General features: G+C 38.2%; 1 protein-coding gene across 6 annotated transcripts in view; it reads right to left on the bottom strand.

Annotated features, from left to right (window-relative positions):
- The window catches only part of DENND1B (DENN domain containing 1B), a 179,804-nt gene that overhangs the window by 94,878 nt on the left and 67,441 nt on the right, over window positions 1-17,485 (bottom strand). For all 6 annotated transcript variants that reach the window (XM_072932638.1, XM_072932641.1, XM_072932639.1 and 3 more), the window contains exons 3-4: window positions 16,117-16,160; window positions 789-838 (exon numbers count right to left, since the gene is read on the bottom strand). In XM_072932638.1, coding sequence (XP_072788739.1) covers window positions 789-838; window positions 16,117-16,160 — 94 coding nt within the window. The remainder of the gene's footprint in view (window positions 1-788; window positions 839-16,116; window positions 16,161-17,485) is intronic.

Raw genomic sequence — 17,485 nt, 5'->3', positions numbered from 1 at the left:
CTTCAACTCACCATCTACAACTGATGCCCAAGTTGTTCTGAAATTGGCTCAGCCTGCACATTACCTGGATGTATCTTTCATTAATTATGCAAATCAAGCTTTTAATTCAATCTTTGCCAATTTGGACAATACGGGTTTCCCAAACTGAGCGAGTTCAATCCATTAAATAAATTACCATTAATCATGTTGACAAGCCCAAATGAAAATTTTCATTAATAAAAACATTTTATATGAACAATTTAAATGACTGGTAGCATTATATGGAAGCCAGACTATAACTGATACCAGAAAGGTAAGAATGAATTAATTATAAATAATGGCCTGGATTCTTCTCTGAGAAAAATCAATTGCATATTCAGCTACTTCCATGTAATTAAAGTCTTAATTTCTTTGAACTCAAACAACACATTTTCTGTAGTGCTCAGTGAGTTTTTATATCCTGCTGCACTGTAACATTTTTAATGAAGCTCGCTGCTTAAAGGAAACTGTGTTATATCCTTATACTAACACAGATGGTGCTCACAATTACAGTGTACAAAACTGGGAGCTGGAATGTAGCTCTACCTGGACAGAGATATTCTTAAAATTCTGTAAGGATTACATTTTGCTGTGATAGTTTCCTACTAGTGACTGCATACTTACTTGAACAAAGGATACGTTTTCTCATCTGCAGGTGCAAGTTTAGGGAATACATTACATTTGCCTTTTCGTTAAATCCTGGCTTGTAATTCTGCTAAAAATATTTTTCTATTAAATATTTTTAAATAAATGATAACTGTAGCACATACCTTTCAACGTCAAAAGGAAAGCAGAACTTTGGAACGCTGTTCAGCACTTCCTGAAAATACAAGCAAAAAAATGAAGTTAGGGGTTTTTTGAAAAGGCTTTTCAAAGGTTTGCTTTTAAAAAAAATGGCCAAAAATACTCATAACAAATAATAAGTTCAAGGAATATATGATTACAAAAAATACAGCACACGTTCCTGGACTGAAATAATTGATTATTAAAAAGGAATTAGGTTTGTGCTTTGGCAGATTGCAAAGACAATGCCATAGAAGCCCCAGGAGGGAAAGGCCTGGCCTGAAGGGTATTAACACCCTTCACATCCCCGCTGGGATTCCCTTCAACAAGGCCATATGGATTTTACAAGAAGCACCACACCATATGGGTAAGCCACGTCTGCTGCTACTTGTACCACAGACTAGCCACAGGGACTTCTGACAGATCCTGGCTCAAAAATACAAATGTTGTTTCAATTAAAATGCAGGCAGAGAAAAGGGAATGAAGTTGGCAGCAGAATGAATTACAGAGAGGTATAACAACTCTATACATGTTCCATAGTCAAATGCTGAAAGTGATGGAAATCGCCTACTGGTCCAAAGCAGAAATTTATATGATTAACCCTTTGGGTCTCACAAGCAAGCTTTGCTATCAATAAAGGAAAGGGGTGGGGGGGAGCCAAATCCACCAGATCTACATTCATACCACAGTATGAAAGGATAATGTCTCTCTTTCGTGCAGAATTTTATTTAAGAAGCTGTTTAGTGGCAAATAAAATGTGTTAATTAAAATATAAAATTGCTCTCAAACTAGTCAACGTTTTTCTTAAAAAAAAAAGTAAATTACCAGATCATTTAACAGCAAATATTAAACAACGACTTTACAAGATCCAAGAAAATAGGCTCTATTTCCTTGCTCCCAACTGGGAAAACAAACCCCCTGTGAAATGCTTCAGCAAGAAGAGACAGTTGACATCCATGCAGTTGGTCAAAGCTGCAGAATTCCTTTTTTGTAGCAGCCCAACAGACCTGTATTTCTGTATACTAGAGCTGGCCTCCAAGGTTTGTTTTTCAGAAGAGAGCACATTGATTACAAATTTCCAGGGCTGCACATGAGGGTTGAAGAAGATGATTTAAGGTGCTAGCACTGCAGCCTGAACACCCTGTTTACTGCATGTTGGACAGTCAACTCCCATTAGGGGAAATTGTGTATTTAAATTCCTACACACTACAATGACTACTTACTTCAAACATTCACCAGGCTCAGTGGATAGTGTAAAATATAAAGAGGCCACGCAAGTTAATCAGCAAGAGAGGAACAGTTCAGGAAAAAGACACTTGTGACTGCAACATGCTACATTAGCTGCAAAATTTTAGGGGTGTATGATGTGCCTCAGTGGATCTTCACATGATACTAAATCAGGAAGTCAATGTTTTTAGAATTTCCAAATCATACAAAATACTTCAAGAAATCTTTAGACCCTTTACTTGGTTAGCACAGTGTATGAAAGCCACATACATGTTTTGGGAAAGGTTATTAACTCCATTAAAAACAAGAGCAGTACACAGAATACTCTTCAAAAGAAACTGCTCAACCACCATTGAGCTCTGAGTGCCCACTGCCGAAGAGTGAGCAGCAAAATATACACAGGGCATATAAACAGGTAAGCATTCGATTTCTGCAGTCAGGAACAAGCACACAAAATACCAGTAGTAACAATAATAAACTAACAAAACAGAGCAAGGGGAACAGGCTAATCAAAGCTTCTAACTCAGAAATTTCCTAAACATTTCCAAATAGTCTCTCACTTCAGGCTCATAAAACTTGTTTTTCCTATTCCAAAGAAATAGTATTTTATTATTTTTCTAAATCTGCACCTATTCTCACACTAGAGGAAGTAATTTTTCTCCTCACTAACAAGGATTTTAATTGCTGCCTGGTGAGCTTAGCACTGACTCAGAATTGGGTATGGAAATGTATTCATTTATGTTCCCCATTGTATTCTCTCAGAATAAATTATCATGAGAGGAAAAGAAAACAAAAACAAAAAAACCGAAGGTATTAGCTCAATATTTTGACTAAACAACCTGAAAATTAGGGGTGTGTTTTGCAGCGCTGCCCGGGCCCAGCGACAGGCCAGGCTCCCCCAGTGCCGGCCGGCCCTCCCCAGGCGCGCACAACTTCTGCGGAGCTCCGCTCGCTTCCCAACTGGCAGCAGCATCCCTCGGGGGACCAGCCTTTAAACCTCCGCACTCTTTAAAATTCAGCCAGCCAGCAGGTCTATAGACTGGTGTATAAACAGTATAGACACACACACACAAAAAAATCCTCTCTCAGCTTATGTCAGTGACAAAGCAGCTCAGCAGTTGACTGCTTCTCCCCTGACAGCGTAAGCCGGGTTTACACAGATCAATAGATGGAAGTCCTACCTAGTTCCAGGGCTCCGTTTTCTCCCTTAATTACAGGTGCTATTAAGATTTTTAAAATGGAAGAAAAAAAGATGCCCCCAAGATGCTTCTAGATGAATTTAAAATGCAAATGATATTAAATAGACATTCACATTTGTGTACATATTTGTGTACAATTACAGCTGGTACTTGCAGCAATCTCTCTATTGGATAAAACTGGAGCACTGTCTCCTAACGGGTCATCATTTTCAAGGCTCCCTAACCAGCCAGGACTTCCTCCTGAGTCAATATTTACACTCTCAGAAAAAGAATAACATTATTTGTTCTCTTTCATATTCACAACTTCATAAAATTATGTATTTCTGAAGGCAAAAGGTTGTACAGGTCTTCAGAAAGAAAAATCGTTCAATTCACATGTCCCAAGATTATTTCCTCCTCTGGCTCTCACAGTATTCGTGCTTTCAGAAATGGTCCTTGTGTCATGAACAAGATGTATACAGGGGGAAGATGATGATGTAAAAGAAAAAAATAAAAACCCACACAAGTAAAGGATTATCTATTTGCTTTTAAACACTGACTAAACATCTACAGGTGCATACAAAATTGTGTTTAATTGCCAAGTTAAAGGATACTCATCCCTCATGCAAACTCAAAGAGAATGAAGAAAATCATAAAAATAACATCATGTGAACTGTGACATGCTGCTTCTCTTGAAAAAGAGCTTAAACAAAGACAAAAATGGTATTTACAAAAATATTTCCCTTATACCTACAGTACAGCAGCAGAACCCTGCACTCTTTCAGGCTCATGGTGCAATGGTTTATTAATTCATTCTCATCAGTTGCACTGTCCAACTCCAGCCTGGCCACGCTCACTGGCTCTACAATGGGAGGATATTACAAAGCCTGAAAGGTAAGAATTATTTAGTGTTCCTTGCTCATTTTGGTACCCACTCAGCTAATTCTGTGTGTCACCATTTTATAAAGCAATGTAAACAGTGGTAGAAAATGCTTCTGAATTCATACATGCCAGCTTTGGGGGAAAAAAAGGTCCTGATAACTTCACAGTCTGGAAAGAAACACAGTCAGTAAGTAACCGACCAGTTTAAGTAGTTTCGCCTTCAGATATTTCAGATTTTCCTCTAGGTCTAAAGACTAATTATGAAGAATTCCCTGAAACTGTTTTACATAAAAATTAATACCTAATAGCAATTACTAATAGACATGCTAGTCATATCCACGTGGCAGTCCCACAAAAATCCTGTGCACATCTCACCTTTTCATTTGCAGTGTGACACCACAGGATGGGTGTAACACAGCTGTGTGACGTGGCACTCAGTGCCGTGTGGGTGGCAAAACACAGAGCTGTAGATGTGCCCTCTAAGCTCCACCTGCTGCAACACTTCTATTCACAGAAGATAGATAAGAAAATTTTGCAATCGCAGCTCCCTAAAAATAGACCTGTTCTTTCCAGCTAATGATTTTCAGACTAACTTGCAGACAGTGCTGTGGTTTTTGACAGCTCTTTCTATGTCAATACAGCTGCCACGTAACACTTCATACATCCCTGACAAACATGCAAAGAGGAAGAAGATTCTGGACAACGTAGCAGTAGTTGCTAATGGATTCAAGCAAGATTAAAATTCCACTAAACTGAGCTACGTGTACATTTCTACAACCACAGATTGTTTTGACCCACAGAACAAATTCCACTCCACTGCTGAGAACAGTTTTTGATCCTCATTTAGTTGGCTGACATATAAACCACAACTGGAAAGGCCCTACAGCCTAATGACTGAGATTCAGAGAAATCGGGTTGCTCATAACACTTAAGGACAGAGCCCTTTAGAATACTTGCTCTCTAAAAGGTGTTTGAACCTTTCAAAACCTTATTCAGAGAAACACTCATTGTCTAAAATGATAAAGGAGCTGAATACCTGCAAAGGAGGATGAGATCACTTACAGAATTTCAGCTAGATTTAATTTCTCTTGTTCCTGCTTCCTGTCTCCTCCACCTGGCCACCATTCAGTTACATGCCTCAGGAAAACAAGCCAGACAGGCAGCTGAAGATTTTTAGTAGCTTCATCTGGTGACTTTGTGTTCTACACAGCAACAAGGGCACAGGAAAGGGCACAGACAGATGAGGCAGCAGGACAGGAATACTTTAGACAACAAGGTAATGGGATGAGCTTGAGATCCTAGAGAAGCAAAATCACATCAATAAGTAACTCTCATAGAGGTGGCAGCGGAGACCGAAAGGTCAGCTGTACCTGTGACTGAACTTGGAGGTGATTGCTGCAGCACCACTTAGAACCAACAGCATGTTAAATACACACAAAAAAGGAACGAAAAAAAACCTTAAGGACTGGAAGAGTGAAGGACCAGAGTGTGGTGCATTCCAGCTTGAGATATGTCACAGGATGCTCTTGCCCTGTAGAGCAGACTAAAGCTGCTGTCCCAGGCAGCACACTTTTTGCTGCTCTCACAGCAGCTTTCAAAGGTACTTCACAAGAAGGAAAGCTAATCCTGCATGATTAATCTCGCTGTCCTACAAGGCTGAGGCATAAGAATTTCTAAACTACCACAGAGCAAGTTTTAAAATTCAGAGATGTTACTAAATGATAAATTCTTGGAGTCTCTATTTGCCGGTTTGCTCCTGCATCTCATCACATGAGCAGATAAAAATTAAGCCTATTTCAGACAGTTGTGTTCAGCATAGCATAGAGGGAATCAATTAAAATAACAAGCTCAGTTCCAAATAGCAGGATAAAACCAACATGAGGTTCAGCACAGATTCATTTTCCTGCTTAAACAAAAAACCCTCCAAATTTCCTGGAACTCATAATAAAAACTGAAAAAACTCATAATAAAAACTCATAATAAAAATTGACAATGCTCTTCTTCCCAAAGGAAGTTCCCCTTAGAATAAGTTTAGATTCAAATGTTACCATCTACCTCTACTACTGGCAAGGCAAACGAAAACAAGATAATATACTTCACCACACATCTCTAGCATGCATGTAATATTAGTATTCCACGTAGCAAAAACCAGTTTTCCCACAGTTCCCTGGCTCATGTCAGGGAGATCATCATTCCCTAGGCAGTATCAGAGAGATGGGAAAAACAGGAAATACGTCCTTCTATCTCCACTCTTGAGATTACTATGTGAGCAATATTTAACTTTTAAGGTGGTAGAGTATTTACTACCTCTAAGAAAATTAATTGATTTTGTAGAGGAAAAAAAAAGAAAAATAAAAAAGGCACCAGTGTATGGCACACAACTTTTTATTACCATGTAGTAGGGGAAAGGTGGCTTTTTATTAAAAATACTTTCCATGTCTCTAACACTATGTAGAAACTCAACAGAGAAGTTCTCTTAACTAGAATTACAGAAGACATTCTCTAAATCCAAATATGTACACCTCTGAAGGTCAGGTTAAAATCCCCAAGTCATCCAGCACAGCGAAGGGGGCAGCAATATTTGTTTCACTCAAGACCTCTTCAGATCCCCCCTTGCTTACAACAGCAGTTAAGATGCAACTCTGGCAGCAGTGCTGAGAACCACCTGCACATCCTGTTCCAATGCTGTTTCACCACTGGTGAAAAAATAATTACTGTCAGAGAAATCACCAATTGAAAAAGTGGTTCATAATTATTTGTCTTACCTATTTTTTTTTCATTCCACCTTTGAATATTCTGACAGCAAAGGACAGAACTGAGCATATTTCCAATAAACCCAGCTCTACCTATTCAATATGTTACTTTAAAGTGAAGATTGCAGTCTCAGGGATGTCTGCAAAACAGTATCAAAGAATACCACAACTAGACTGTAGTTGACACTGTGGTCAAAAGGCTCCCATTTGCAAGATTTCCTCTCAGCCACCAAGAAAGGCTATTTTAAAAAGGAAAATAAACTATAAAAGAACACTACAGATAAGCATTTGCATGAAAATGAAATATACTGAAAAAATGATAACATTTCAAGCATGACAAACTCTACTCTGGATGCAACTTGATACATTTCAAATTGGTTTTAATTCCAAGCATTTTTTTTTCCAAATTGTTTTTTTTCCACACTAAGGACTGTATTAGTTACTTAAAAGACAAGTCTAGAAACAGAGTGTGTGTGTAAATAGTAGGAGGCCATTCCTTGTCTACAAAGCTTTTAGTGAACAACTCTCCTGCCCAGTAAATCCCCAGTACCAGTGTACACAGAGAGGTCATCACCAGCTCTGAGACTGCTCCTGCTCAGGCTGGGCATGAAACTCTTGTAAGCACCAGATGATGCCCTTCCAGAATCACAACTTCCCACTGGTTATTTCATAAAATGACTGCACAGCATAGGCCATGAAAAAAATCCTGATTTTACTGGCAATTCAGAAACTCAGAAGTAGTCAGAAATTTGAGCATCATGCAAATTAAGGAACAACTTGAGTGCCACGCTGAGAGAAAGCATCTGTAGCAGAGAATGATTTATGCAGATAAACAAGTTGAGGCAGTCCAAAAGCCAAACCCTTGTCTGGGCTCATCCATGCCTAAAGGTCCTGTGGGACAATGCTGGCTCCCATGGCTGGATCAGCAGCGGGGGAAGTCAGGAAACCACACATCACCTTGTACAGGGTACTGAAACCGATGACATGTGGGGGCTGGCTTTCTTGGGCTACGTGAATCTACAGCCAAAAGAAAAGGAACTGAGAAAGGAAATCAGCTTCTAAGGAACCTGGCAGAATTTATAATGATTTAAATAAAATTATTTGTGATATTGTTATAAAGAAAACATTTATTTCTTCTTTTACACTCAGCAGAGGTTACAGTCTAAGCTTCATCATAATGCAGCTTAGTAAGAATTGCCTGTAGTAATAGTTTTTCAGTACTGAGCTGAGCTATTATCAAGTGTGTTGAAAAACGGAAGGAAAATGAAACAACTCCAGACCAAAGAGGGAAAGGGAAGATACAAACAAACATACATTTAAAAAGTTAACTTGGCCCTAGTGTTATTCAATGCAGACAGATGATTATCCCAAAAAATAAAGTGCAGTGGACATACTGGGTGTCTTTTTCCCTAGAATATATATACAATGTTCATTCACTCTACCTATAGCTGACCTGTCCAGACCTTGTAGCTCCCTGCTCAAAGCCTGTGGGGCAGCTTTATTGCCAGCAATTATTCTGCAACAATTGCAGGCTGGTGGTGCTGCACATGAGCATCAGTCAGCCACCTCAGCACTCTGTCAATCAGCTTAGCTTCGACCTCTGATACAGCATAAGCCAACTCTGAACAGCTAAGACAAGGAGGCAGCTTTCACCAGCAAGCCAGGCACCACAAGCAGCTACAGCCAAGAAGATTTTCAGCTCCTTCACTTTGATCAGAAGAATGAAACTGCCCATGCTCAGGGGAGACACTCATAAATCTAAACTAGCGTTCACAACACTTACTGAAAAATTAGCAGAAATCCTGTTCCTACAGTAGGAATTCTCTACCAATTGAATGAAGTCTTCCCTCTTCCAAAATTTAGTTTAGAATTCAAGAATGGGTGCACTGAGTGTTCACTGGTCCAGTAAATTTTCTCTAATCATTGTCATTAGTGCCTAGTGAAGGATAAAGGACAGAGATAAGCATGCACTGTAGCCTCAGAGACAGATGATTTCTCATATGTGGATCTTTCATAACCAAGTGTGCTTTCCTAAAGCCCTTAAAAAAGTGGACTGCTTTCCTAAAGCCCTTAAAAACCAATATTTATTGATGACTGCACACAGAAACAGACACACAAAAGGCAGAAACTCAACACCTCTGCTTAGGGGAGAAGCATATAAAGTACAGCAGCCAGGTAGCTCACAATGCCTTGTAAACTTACACAGAAGTAATGAGCACCAGAAATAGTTATATTCTGATGGATTAACATATTTCCCTTCCTGATCACCTGCCTGGAGCTGCTTCACCTTCCCTTATTCCTGGTCCAAGATCCCAAACCAAGCAGCCTAGATCCTTCCAGCTGCAGCCCACTAATCACCCTTGCATTCTTCATGCTGCTCCTGTTCCTGATTTTAGTCCCATCAAGTCTTGTTCTTTGCCTGGTTCCTTGATTTCATCACATGTGGATTATGCACTTTGATCCCAAACCATTTCCCTAACATATGCAATATGTAAAAGAGTATTTTATTTAACAAAATATCAGCAAATTATTTGAAGTGACACTTCAAATACCTGTAGCAGTAACAGTGAATCAATGTACCTCAAATGCTCTCCCAGTTCTGCAGAAAACTATCATCAAGAAAGGCAGAAGAGCCAAGAACCAAATACAGGGTTCAGGAATATTACATTCAGTACTTAATATAGAAAGGACAGGATGTTCCTAAAAGTGCAGCAGAGTAAGCCTGAGACACAAAACCAGTGCTGAAAGTAAGAGAGGCAACAAATTGAAGACTGAAATGGAATGAGGGTATTAAGGAAGCAGATAAGAAAGTATAAGGTATCCCAGAATGAGGAATTAGGGGATATTCGACTGGAATATTCTGAGGGCAGCTGAGGTCAATCAACAACAACATCACATATGACAATTTGGCAGTCTTTCTGGAAGATGTTCCAAACGATTGTCATCACTACTTCAGCCATCAGTTAATTTTTTCTTTTTGGTTTGGCACATCACCATAGGCTGGAATCTGATTTGGCTTTGAAATAAGCCAAATCAGTAACAATTATTTTCAACAGGCTGATACAGAATATCTGAAGGACAGTCAAATACTAATTCTGTACTTATTTGAGCAAACAGAGAAAAAAACTACTTCTACAAAATGTAGTCCCCCAATATCACAGCTGTATGATTTTTAAAAATGGCTAACATATGCAGACAGTCTATTAAAATGCACATAATTTATTTGACTCAAAATGAAAACATATCTAACAAGTAATTCTATTCATCTGGCCCTTTTTCACCCAGCCTTAAGATATACAAATGTGTGCCTTTTCACCAGAACACAGCAGCTGGGAATGAAAAGAAAAGCATTCAAATGATCATTTTCACATCATATTCCATCGTCTTTTCACCAGCTTCTCCCCAGTCTTTCTTTGAGTCCCATTCTGTTACAAGAGAGCTGCTTTTTAGATCAATTCATATTTCCATAATCCACACTGCTGTTTCTCTCTCTCCTCCCCAGGGTGGACTAACCCCTGCATCCAGAACTATGGCCTACAACTGTCATTAAGACCTGTAACAATAACAAGATAACAAAAGAGCTGGTAGAGATGAGGTTAGCCAGTACCATATGCTGATCAAGTTCAACATTTTTAACTTAAAAGCTCTATAAAACAAAACTCCCACAACTCTGAGAACAAGCATACTTCATGTTGCCACCTGTCCTCAAAATTTCAAGGACATACCAAGTTTTTTGTATTGGCCTTTTAAAATTTAAAAAAATTAAAAAACGAAAGTCTTAAGGATTTATTCTTTGTTGGGATGAATTGAAATAAAAGGTTGAGAAAGCATCTTGGAATATTCACATCTTGAATGATGTAAGGGTCTTGGTGATTCTGGGTGTTCTCAGCACGTCTTCGTGGGCAGTTATTCCACAGAATATTTACCAGGACTGAACAGATCTTTTCTGTTCACACAGTGCCCTTAGTAACTATAAATATACCTCTGAATGTTTTCCTGCTGATCATCCATCAGCTGGGAGTTGCATAGACAAAAAGCATTGCGGCCTTACACACAGTATTTTTCAATAAAAACAGCTTCTTCCAAATGCAAAGTCTCACAAAAATCACTTTATCTTAACCAGATAAAGTTGCCTTTCAATGTACAAATTGTCACATTGTCATCATCTCAGCAGGGCTAATTCCTTTCCACAAAGATTCAAGTTCGAAAATATCCCTTAACTAAATATAGTGTGCAACATTTAGACAAAAACACTACTGAAAATTAGTAATTTCATTCAATTGATTCCTCCTTTCTCATACCAATGCACCCAAATATCAATCATACTTAATAAAGGAACAATCACCAAATCCTTTTTAAGATTTCCTGATAAAAACAATCCTACAATGCAAGCACCTATCTAGTTAGCATAAACATTTGAAACATGTATTTACTGCCTCATCAGAACACAAGAACAAAGCCATGGCATGCAGAAACCTGGTGAGATGCATCCCCTAACAGCACGCCTGCAGCCTTGGAGGGAGTGTAAACAGCCTCATACCTCCTGGGCTCCTGCTGCTCTCTTAAGAGAGCACAGAGGAACACACCATCTCACTGCTGGCTTCCACACATTCATTTAACCCAGAGAAGAGATTTTAGCTTGCTTCTTGAGAATATTGGAAAAAACAAACAAACAAAAAAACAACTTTTGGTATTATTTAAATCTTTAAAAAAAAAGAATATAATCTCTTTCATGATGACCTCATTTATGTATTTGCTGCTACGATCCATTCAATCAAATATTCCATCCTGAAAGAAACTGAGCCTTTTGTCTCCAATCAGATGCTCATTTAAGCCAGGCTTAATTTTCAGTACTTGAAACATACATTGAAAGTCAAGGGCATGATTGGTGCTTTGCTGCAGGAAGACCAACATATTGGTACTTCTGAGGACTTATCCTTTAAACAACTGCATATGCACCTGTACATCTTTATGTATACAAATATTTTCACATAAACCAGCAGATTTACATGTATAGTATCAGATTTCAGTCTGGGTCACTGCAGGATACAAAGCTCACAATTCAGTGGTGATTTCTGCATAATGTGATACAGTAGAACTAAAACCCAGATGTTATGTAAAATATGAGGTAATAATATAAAGACATTGCCCTAACTTCAGACAAAACAGCAGAGATTCCTCACATGGGCTGCATTATCCCTTACTCATTACTCATCTGCAGGTTTGGGTGACATGGGAAAGCAGATTTAGACTGCTTGTCTTAGAAAGCAAGAGGAGATAGGATAAAATCTGCAACTCAACCAACAGTCTCATGCAGAGACTGAATTCCTTCTTAACCCACATCTTCAGTTAACAAGTCCTTGTTATATTTCTTACAAAAGTGGCTTCTGGAAAGACAATCTCATATTACCTTTTTGTGTCATCTACCTGGTGACATGTTTTTCACTAACAGAGAAGATGCAGACTGAAATTAGAAAATATTATGTGATTAGAAGGGCAAAGAATGAGAACTATTCAATGGACACCACATACTACAGGTAGAAATCACTTTGGGCCAATAGGCAGTCAGATTAAAAACCTACTGCATTCTTACACAGTTAAAATTAATACCAAACATACCTGTAACTAATAAATTGACAAGAAATGTTGGACCTCACATGCCCCAAAGGTTAAGGCAACACACAAAGCAGCCCTGCCTCTTGCCCAGGCACCACCTGCTCTCCTCCTTCCTTGTGCAAACACCACGCAGGAATGTTTAAACTCAGCGAAGCTGGTGGGAGTGTCATTGTTCTGATTTGCTGAACAGACATGAACAGAGCCACAGTGGAGACATCAGGACACGTGTGACATCAGTGGGGCTTTGCTACCGCCTGTACTGCCACGAGCAGACAAGCCAGTGCCAGCAGATCGCAGCTCTGCCAGGTGACATGAACTTCTGCAGAAATGGGTTTTCTTCTGCAACAGTCAGCAAGTACTTCAGTTTGAAAGCCAAGGTGCTGTTTTCATTTGGACTGCTTTCCTAAAGCCCTTAAAAAATACTTTCTTCTTAAAAACAAGTGGATTTTTTTTCCAGATATCATAGCAATAATATTTTTTCTTCAGACTTCTCCTTTAAAATAGGGCTTGTAAGGGTGAAATTAAAATCTAGTTTAACCAGTCTGAATAAGCAAAATAGCAATTTCAAGATTAGAAACATACTGATCTTTTATCGTGGGAAATTTTCATAAAGGGAATATTTGAACATACTACAAGACAGTGCCTCTAAGAATACACATCCAAAATACATTTTAAAGAAAAAAAAATAGCCTGTTAAATGCCTGCAACTTATTCTTTATCCAAATTTGAGTGTTGGAGGATAATCACAAAAGACCTATATATGCTCAAATCAGAAATCTTCACTTTTTTTCTACAGTGTTGAGATTATTCACAACTTTTTCCACATTGTCAAACTCATTTTTATATCACTAATGCCAGTACAACAGTAACTTGTAACTCTAAGATGTCTCAAACAGATTTGTTCTGGCTCTTGAGGCACTTTTTAGTAAATACTGTCTTTGAAATGGTAGTGTGGCTCTTTGTACTTTGAATTCTAACCAGCATGAGCTCATTTTTTCATTGATAGTTTTGAGTGTTACTAAAAATGGAACTACTCCCACCTCAAAAAAGAAAATAAAATAGGAAAAAAAAAGGCAAAAACACTTTCTGAAACACTCCTGGCAAAGAGAAGTATTTTTCATTTCCTGCCTTGAAGCACTACTTTTTTTCCTTCCCCACTCTATGTTTTTCTCTTTTCCTTCTCTTTTCTTATTCTGGCATCTGAGGAGTTACCAGAGAGAAAATAAGTGGTTTACCTGCAGTCATGGCAGATAAGGAAATCAACAATGAATCTTCCAAAATTCTTTTGTGATACCAAAACCATGCCTTAATATTTCCTTTACTTGACAGACTGCAAGTAAGTAATTACGATAAATCTCTGGTCTTGTCTTCTTCCTGATCAACTCTAGTATCTACATCCCATCTACAACAGATCAGATGTTCAGCAAAACATGAATTTGGAAAGACAATACTTAAGAAAAAAGTAAACCAAAAGAATATTAACCAGCATCAAAGAAAATGGCAGGGCAGAAGAAAAACAGAAGATTAGAGATGAGTAAGCACTGGGAAGTTCAGACATACTTAGAGGAGAAATGTGAGAAAGAGGAAGAAAATGTCAAAATGGCTTAGACAAGTTTTCTTTGCATTATGAAAGCAACAAAAAGGTGACATGATAAACTGTAGAAAAATTCAGGAAGAGAGGAAAATATTTTGCCCACTGTTATCACATCACTGTGCAAACAGACAGCCCTTCAATTTTAGGAAAGATGATTCTTTGGGATACATCCAAAAACTAACTCACACATTTTACATTTAAAATAGAAATGACTGAAAAACAGAGCAGAGAATATTCTTCTTCTTTTCTTTTCTTTAACATTCTCCCCACAAACTTTCATGGAAATTAGCCCTGATAGTTTTAGTGGGTTTTTGATTTTTAAAGAAATTAAATCTGATGGATACTCAGGTCTCCAATCCTAACCTACCCAGTCCAACACGCATACACGCATGCTGAGAAGGCTTCTGCTGATTTCACTTCATGACTTGGCTCAGGGGTTTGCTTCAGAAGCTGCTATATATTCTGTTTAAATCTAGTGCTTCTAATAGGAAAATTTCCCTTGCAAGGAGAAGGATTAAAATACCCTGTTTTCCAGGAATACAAGCAATTTACCTGAAATGCCAGAGACCCCACACAACTGAGACACAATGTGCAGGCACAGGTTTTTCAGAGCCCAAAGGCAGAGTGCTGCCTGAGGCCTCTGGTGTTTATAGATTAGGTATGTCTACTGCATCTCTGTATGATTCCCCTCCAGTCTTTAGTGGGCTTCATCTTCTAATCATTTTTCTACACCAGCTGTTCTTTGAATAACCTTCGACTTGCTGAATAAGCTCCCATTTTTCTTCATACATAATTTCTCTTTTTTTTTTTTTTAAGATCAAGTCTTTCTTGGGGAAAAAGAACAAAACAAACTAGAAAAAAAGAATTTAAATGACAATGAAGATGATCATCCTGCAGCCAGAATAATTATCAAAACTTGCTGAATGCCTAGCTGAGAACATATAACAACACACTTTGCTCATTTGTCACTGTTTTACAGGCTGCACATTTCTGACTGATGCTACTCCCTAACCACAGATCCTACTTTCTATGTTTGTATATTTATTTCTTTCATCATGAATCATCTCATAGCTAGCTTTATAGAATCTTGTACTATTGATTAAAAAAAACCAACAAAAAACATCAATTTATCAACATCTTCTGTACAGCAACACTTCCAGATCATCCACTGTGGTGATATTACCAATGAAGAATATGTTTGCCTCAATATTAGTATAAAAACAAGAGGTGAACAAGCCATTAAGAGAGAGATATTTATTCTATTTAGTTGCTTTATGTATTTTCTTTTATGAAAATAAAAATATTTCCATGCAAGAAACTCTTGTAGAAGTTGCTGAAATAATAAAATTTAGTAATTTCATTAAATTTTAATATTAATAACTTTAATAACATAGTCATGGGGCAAAAAACCCCAACACACTAATTAATAGCTTGCTGTCACTACAAACAGTGAAATAATCCATCAGTCCTGTATATATAAACTTTCCTTTGAGGATTAATTATAGATAGAACATAGGATTTTCACGCTTTCAGAATCAGTAACTTTAGATCAGTCTCTTATAAGGGTCTGAGGATTTTTTTTCCCTCAAGCATGTAACTAGTGTATCTCTAAAATATTATTAAATAACTATCTAAAATCTTGCATTGAAAAGGATTAAAGGAATGGAATGCACACGTTCTGACATTAAGAGGACATACATGGGTAGCTCTTCAACTTTTTTGATCTGGTGGTTTTTTATAACATCGATGTTTTTCAAAGTTTTATTGATAATTTTTTCCACATTTTCAATCACAAAATGGATAAAAACCCAGCATGTCCAACAGGACCACCTGATAAAATACTCTATATCAAAAATAAGGGGATACAGAGAATTAGCACAACATTCCATGCTCTACAACTGCTATTGCATATTCCTGTCACAGAGGCAATCTAATCACCAAGCCACCAGTTGGGTGAAGACTTCCACCCTGCTATCATTAGCATCTGCCTCTCCACAGCTGAATAGAAGAGCTTTTTTATTATTATTCTAACATTAAAAAAAAAGTTCAATCTCATGTTTCCAACCTGGTCTCCAAAGTCCTCCGGGAACTTCCACAGTACCACTGGATCTGTAAATAATTGACAGACAGCATTAATCAGAGGCAAAGGAACAGAGTATTACAGTCAGAGTACATTAATATTAAAGAGAGGGTCAGCTTAGCGTCAAGCTTTGAGGCAAGTGCAAAAATATATCTAAAAACTAAGGAAGATACTGGATTATTAAAAAGACTTATTTCATATTTATGAAGCTGTATGTTTATTGTTTTACATATGGCAGCAGGTTATAATGTACCAAACTCTTTTCATATTCAACTCTTTATTCCTGGAATACCTCATTCTTTAAGCACATTTAATTTTCACTTTTTAAATCAATTAAAAATAGAGACAGAAAACCTCTTTTCATCCTAGGAAAAAATATCAGAAAATTATAAGGGGAAGAAAAGGCCTTTATGAAGGTACAGAAAAACATCCTTTGTGGTTTTAAAGATAGTACCAATATAAGCAGCATTCTCAAGGAAGAGTTTAGACAAGCTAGCATGTTTCAGTATTTACTGTTCAGAGTCACTTAAAACCAGCATTTCGATACCTCGGAGTTTTCATTAACATCTTGTAAACTGCTAATTATAAAAATAATCAGTTATTTAGGCTACATATTAGTCCCCACTTAATATTGTTTTGAAAACCTCAATCACAATGATTGGAATAATTTCAAAACCTTTCAAAAAACACAGATGATCTTCATCCTGCCCCCTGCAAAGCTTTTAACCTCCTTTGATACAAACCCTTCCGGAGGTGCTACTGTTACACGGCCACAAACACTCAGGAAGCCTCACAGGCTTCTAAACAACAGGTTAGCAGCAGTGTTTGTCCACCTGCTAGAAGTGCAATGATGCACCTTCCTGCAAGGGAGACCCGGGCAGAGCAGGATCCTGGACCAGCAGCGGAGCTCTCCAATTGCTGCTCGTGCCCCAGCGCGGTCAGGCAGATCCTCCGGCCGCTGACCACCCAGCCAGAGCAGCTCGGCGTGCCCGAGGGCAGGAAAACAAAGGAGAAGCACAACAGCAAGTGCCAGAACACTGCCTGATGGGAACTGTCACCTCTTGTCTGCCTCAGGAGCTGCTGGACCCAGTCTTCCAAGGGAAAAACGTCTGGGAAACTCTTCAGATTTCCACTTCAGACGCTGCGTGGTAACTCAGAAACTTCCTTCTCATTGCTATGTTTGACATCAGAACCACAGGGTTTTTCCACTTGCAGCAAAGTACAGAGGTTTCTACTCTTCTTCAGGTTCTATCTATATATCAATTTGCTGGTGCAAACTGGAGATTTAATGAGAAGGGAAATGCCACTGCTGGTGGTGCCATTCCCAGCTGCTGATCTCAAATCCTACTGCTCA

Source organism: Taeniopygia guttata, chromosome 8 (genome assembly GCF_048771995.1).
Source record: "Taeniopygia guttata chromosome 8, bTaeGut7.mat, whole genome shotgun sequence".
Taxonomy (NCBI): domain Eukaryota; kingdom Metazoa; phylum Chordata; class Aves; order Passeriformes; family Estrildidae; genus Taeniopygia; species Taeniopygia guttata.
This window is presented reverse-complemented; position numbering and strand designations above follow the sequence as displayed.